This window comes from Spermophilus citellus (genome assembly GCF_964194105.1).
Source record: "Spermophilus citellus genome assembly, chromosome: 9".
Classification (NCBI taxonomy): domain Eukaryota; kingdom Metazoa; phylum Chordata; class Mammalia; order Rodentia; family Sciuridae; genus Spermophilus; species Spermophilus citellus.
Window position 1 is genome coordinate 94,311,965 of NC_138191.1, and position 6,000 is coordinate 94,317,964.

General features: G+C 45.1%; 1 protein-coding gene across 1 annotated transcript in view; it reads left to right on the forward strand.

Moving 5' to 3' along the window:
* The window catches only part of C8B (complement C8 beta chain), a gene marked incomplete at both ends in the record, with an annotated part of 35,457 nt that extends 33,837 nt beyond the window's left edge, over positions 1 to 1,620 (forward strand). Inside the window, one exon of the mRNA XM_081307847.1 lies at positions 1,469 to 1,620. Within this exon, the coding sequence (XP_081163973.1) occupies positions 1,469 to 1,620 (152 nt within the window). The remainder of the gene's footprint in view (positions 1 to 1,468) is intronic.
* Positions 1,621 to 6,000: the final 4,380 nt, after the last annotated feature.

Genomic DNA, 6,000 nt, shown 5'->3' on the forward strand with positions numbered 1-6,000 from the left:
AAACAGACATGGCACATTCAAGGAAAAGAAGAAACACTTATTGAGCATCTACTATGCACTAGGCACTTTGCTGAGAGCCTTTAGTTTGGGTTCAGATTTCATCTCTATTGTTTAATAACTGTGACCTTGAACAAGATACTTGTCTATTCTGTGCCTCATTTCTACATCTGTAAAAGGAATATGATTGCATTAAGTACCTCACAGAGTCATCTTGAATTTATAATGAGGCCTGATAGCACTTAGAATGGTGCCTGATACACTGTCACAGAAAGATAAACATTGGTTTCTTTGTTTCAGGGTTCAAGGTTCCTATGAATACTGAATACATCAAATCTTTTAACCGTTGCAGCCAACCACAAAGTCAAAACAATTGATATGCCCATTTTATTGATGAAGAAACTAAGAGTCAGTGGGTTACTGATCCTACAGGAAATGTGAGGACCTAGATTCAGCATTGGTGGGTCTGGCCCCATAGCTTTTGATGTGAAAGCCTCCCTGTCCCCAACCCACCACCTCCCTAGGGAAATGCTCAGGAAGTCCTTGCTCTCTTTCTTCCCACCTCAACCAGGTCCCAAGCAATGATCTGCCCATTGAGCACACATCCATACCACAAAGGATTTCTGTTGATTGGAGGAGACCTAGGAAACTACCCACTCCTACTTTCTCATTTTTGCATAGGGAGAGGCCCAGAGATATAACGAAATTTACCCAGAATTACACTGCAAGTTAGTGGCAAAGCAGACCTGTGTTACACCATGATGGCAGTTATTGATCATTCACCAGTCTCATCAACAACCCAAAAGTCCTTGCATAGAAGGCAAGTGCCGAAGAGTAGAGAGCACCCACGTTGGCTATTACCTCATTTAACACACCAGGCTCACAGTAGATAACAGAGCTCCCATTTTTCAGGCTGAGAAGAAATAAACAGCCCAGCAGCCCACAGCTGAGCAGTGTCTGAGCTAGAAACCATTCATTCAAGGTGCACTCAACAAGTGCTCACCCAGAGTCTTCTAGGCCTCCGCCTAGGTGCTGAGGCTCATGGGTGACATGCAGCGATTGCACCATGAGAGGGAAGGTCAACATCATTTGAATTGTCCCACGAATGCATTTAAAGTTTCTATTGCAATCACTGCTGAGAAACACTCCAAGAGCTTAAAATATGGGACTTGGTGAAGAGTTAGGGGTTGGGAATGGCTTCCTGGGGGGAAATGCACAGTGTTGAGATCTGAAGGGTGAATAGGGGTCAGGTGAAAGAGGAGGCAAGGGCCCAGGAGGACAGCCTGCGAAGATGCCTGTGGTGAGAGGAAGTACGTCATGTACAGCAGCCACAGATAAAGGCTGTCCATAGGAGGGCGAGACCAGAGACTCTGCTTCCTAAAGGCATTTGGCTTCTCCTCCCCACCACACCCTGTAGTGCACCAGAATGTTCTCAGAACTAATTAATGTCAGTTGACCTTCTTTCTTACAGACATCCCCATTGATGGGAAGTGGAGTTGCTGGTCCCAGTGGTCTCCGTGCTCTGGAGGACATAAAACCAGACAAAGGCAGTGTAACAATCCACTTCCTCAAAATGGGGGCAGCCCCTGCTCAGGCCCAGCTTCGGAAACACTCAGGTGTTAGGGGAGGGAGCGCTTCCAGCAGGTGGCCCAGCTGTGGGCTTCCCACTGGGTGAGCTCTGGACCTCAAGATGCAAGCACTCACCCCACACCAGCTCCCACCAGGCCTGACTGAGGGCAGAAGGAAGGGCCACCCAGGCCTTATGGTACAAAGTTGATTTGTAAAATGTATTTATTGATTTGAATAAAGAGTGAGTTTAAACCAAAGTCACCGCTCCCTGAAGAAGTAAAGCCTCCTTGAAATCTCACTTTGCCTACTCTGTCATTTTATTTCACTCACCAGCCAGGAACTGTGTAGGGAGTTGTTCACCATGAAGCCCCACCATCTAGCCGTGACTGGCACATAGTAGGTGCCTAATAATTAATCGGTGAATGGCTGTTAAGTTGTTCTTACCTTGACAGATCCACAGTCTTGTCCAACAATAATAACAGCAGCTGGCATTTATTGTTTGACTACTATGTGCCAGCCACTGACTCAGGGATTGATTTAGTCCATCCTCATAAGGCAGATGTTAGTATTAGGCAGCTGGGGAAACCGAGGCTTAGAATAGTTCAGTGACTTCTCTCCAAGTTTCCATAGTTAGAAAGCAGCCGAGCAGGGCTGCAAACTCCAATTCTAAACCTTAAACTCTTCAGCATGATGCTTACCTACTTCTCAGTGAATGAGCATCTGGCTAAAAGAACTTTCTGTGAAATATATAGACATACACACACCGCAGTAGAAAGTACTCTGTGTGTGTGTAAGGAGGAAGAGAGAGTGTTGAGAGCCACAGCCAAAGGGGCCCCAGCAAATTTCCAGCTGCCAGCAAACTTCCAGCTGCCGGCTGATGATTGGCTCACAGTGGCCCCAGCAACATCTAGCTGATTGGCTCCTCTGCGGTGATGTTCATTGGGCTGTTTCCCTGCCCTTCAGACTGCCAGCTGATGATTGGCTCACAGCTGCCCCAGCAACATCTAGCTGATTGGCTCCTCCACAGAGCTGCTCATTAGGGGACTTCTTTGGCCCCGCCCATGCGACCCAGCCAATCAGCCTCAAGAGCAGGAGGATTGTGGGAGGTGGTGAGGTTTGTGTGGGGGGTGAGAGGCTTGGGGAAGCCGGGTGGTGGCAGTTGGGCTCTGAGGGTTTTTTCCTGAGGAGCTGTTTTGTTTGGGTTTGTAGTTCTAAAAATAAAGTTAGTTTCTTTTGACAAGTGGCTCCTGAATTGTGCCCAGCAAACTTCCAGCTGCCGGCTGATGAGAGAGAGTGTGTGTTATTGACCAGTCTCCACCAGCTGCCTTCTGAGGAGGGTGGATCTTGATTCCTCGGCCACTTTGATGCTGACCACATCAAGGGTGTGGCTGTACACTTTGGAAGCAGGAACTATGGGCCAGAGTTGAACTGGGATTAATGAAGGAAGAACATGTTGGGTACCCAGAAAAGATCCTGAGCTAAAGCCAGGGGTCAGGGAAATTGACCACTTCATGAGAGAGTTAAAAGAGAAGACCATCATAGCAGCTGGAGAAGGAAACATGTCAAGCCGATGTCTGTGGGACCAGGTACAGTGTGGCCCCTCCTCCACCCTCCCCCACGACATTGTCTGAACCTTCTACTTTGCTTTTGTGCAAATGCCTTTGCGGGGGCGGGGGGGGGGGGGGGGGAGTGTTAACAGAAGAGTAAGCGAATTGTTGCTCTCTAGGCTACCAAACACCCAAACATCTTTGTTTTTTAAGTTGTCAAGTGGGCATTTAAACTCTATTTCTCTCAATCACTATCCTGTTAAAGCATCCCATCAGATTTTCTTTGCTCTTGGGCATTTCCTGTCTGCTTGAAGAATTTCAGGAGTATTTGTTGAAGTAAAATTGATAGGGAGACAATGCAGTTAAAGGTGGAGTGATTCATCCTATTCATTTCTTTTTTATGCAGTTTATACATAATTTTATTTTTTATTTTCTGAGTCAACAGATCTAGTTTTTAACATTAGGTTTCATTAGAGAACACAAAGGTACATAGTAGCCACGATAATCTGTGATTTGGTGATCAGCATTTACGTTTCAGTGTTCCTGTTCTTTTTATAAGTTGGGGGTATAACGTTGTTTTACAACAACAAAATGGATCACTCATAAATAGGGGTTTATGCAACAGAAATCATCCTATTTATTTTTGACCAATTTGATTTTAGCCTAGTTGCCTGCTTTGGGTCCAGACATTAACACATCTAATGACACCAAAACTTTGGTCCCTGCCACCCACCAGTCTGGTCCAACCAGCTACCTGGAATGGGATCCATAGAACAACCCTGGGCAAGAGCTGCTTTTTGCCACCCAGGGGTTGTTGCACCAAGTACCACGATTATCTGCCTTCCCGCCAACCTGTGATCCCTGCAACGGAGCTGACGGATCTGGCCCCTTGTTTGGCTGAATATTATTGCCTTGCTGTCTGCTGTTGTTTCAACAGGCTAATCCAATAATGTTTTATCTCTTTCATTATACGGAGGCCGTATAATTTTCTTGAGTTATAATCTATCTTCTTTTAAGATTCCCCAGAGACAGAGAAGAGCAGTTGTCTTGGGTTGACAGGAGGCTCCCACGAAGCCGACACCAGCACATCCAGGCGAACGCTGCCAAATTAAATTCTGAATCTCAATCACAGCCACCGCTTCTAATGGGAAATTTGAGTTGATTATGGAGATGACAGCCCAGGTTCACGTTTATTGCATTTAGCAGAAATTGTTTATCCTATTAAATATGGTCTTGAAGGAGAGACAATTGAATTGCCAAGCACCGGTGAATACCCGGGTGACGCCCAGGCGCTGCTAAACTGTGTAATAATTATATTCTTATTTGTGGGCTAAACTTCCCCCCATGGCTCTTTTTGCAAACAAATACATTTAGGAGGAGACTGAAACATAATGCGAGAATTAAACTAAATAAATGCAAACTGTACTTTTGGAGAATCCTGGCCACTGTCGCTCACCCTGGTGTACCTGTGAAGGAACTGGGCTGTCCAAGCGGCAGAGCCCCAGTGCTATGGCTTGGCAGATGTCCCGGAAGCATGAGATACCTGGTGTGGGAGATTTCTGCATCCAGAAGAATGAACCTTTGAAATGCTGTGAGCTCCTCTGAGCACTTACTGTCAGGGTGGGAGGCTTCCCGTGTGACCTTGGACTAATAATGTCTGTGGGAATAATAACTATTGTAATTAGTTTAACAATAGTAATAATAATAATAGCTGCCAATTATAGAGTGCTTCTCAGTTTATGAAGTCTTTTAACCTACATTATCTCATTTAATTTTTATCTGAGTTTGATGGGGTAGTTATTAATATAGTTGTCAGATGGCAGATAAAGGAAAGCTTCAAACAGAAATCAGATCCTTCCTAAGAATGAACTGTCTATGGAAATCAAGGTAGGATATAGAGGCCAGGAAAAAGCTCCTGCTGGCAGAGAATCCAGATGCAGGGAAGTGCCCTCTCTGTCTTCGGATGATGCTGGCCCCCTCCCCAGGACTTACAGGAAAGCCCTTGGTAGAGAGTGTGCCTCATACTTTTGAAGATGCTGAGCTGGTCCCCCTTGGGGTCTTCACATTTAGGAAGAGACTGCAACATAACGTGAGAATTAAACTAAATAAATGCAAACTGTACTTTTGGAGAATCATGGCCACTGTCGCTCACCCTGGTATACCTGTGAAGGAGCTGATGGAGAAATACACTGACCATAGGATCTTGCACACAGCAGTCCCACATTTGCCTGCCTTCCTGATTCATCCTTCAGGTCTCAGATTATCTCTTCTTTCAGCCTTCACTCTTTCCATTAGGTTAGGAGATGATATAGTGTTAATCTGGAATATTCTTCAGCAACACCACACCAAAGACTGAGGGTTGACCATGTATTCAAACCCTGTTCTTCAATAGGATGCTACTGGAAGGTAAAAACAAAAAATGTCATGGGGCCTAGAGGGAGGTTTCAGGGCCTTTGAAGGAGATTATGGGACCGTGGTCTGTCTCTTCTCTTCTTTTTTTTTTCTTTCTGACCATCATAAGGTGAGAAGGTGAGCAACTCTGTCCACCACATGTTGCCTTACCACAAGCCCCAAAGCAATGGAGCCATTTGACCATGGAACAAAAGCTGAAGTCATAAGCCAAAATAAGTCTTTCATATTTTTATTATCTCAGTCATTTTGTTATAGTAACAGCAAGATGACAGCACAGAAGAGATGTTTATTCTCTCTCTTCATACTTTATCCTGTACTTCCCTCATCGACCCTCATCACAGGGCACAATCGGAAGCATAGATGTATTTTGTTTTACAGATTGCAGATACTATTAATAACATCATGTCTATCCACCAATGTTTCTAGACTTTGCAGACATTGTGTTATAACTTACTCCTTGGTGATCTCTTATTCC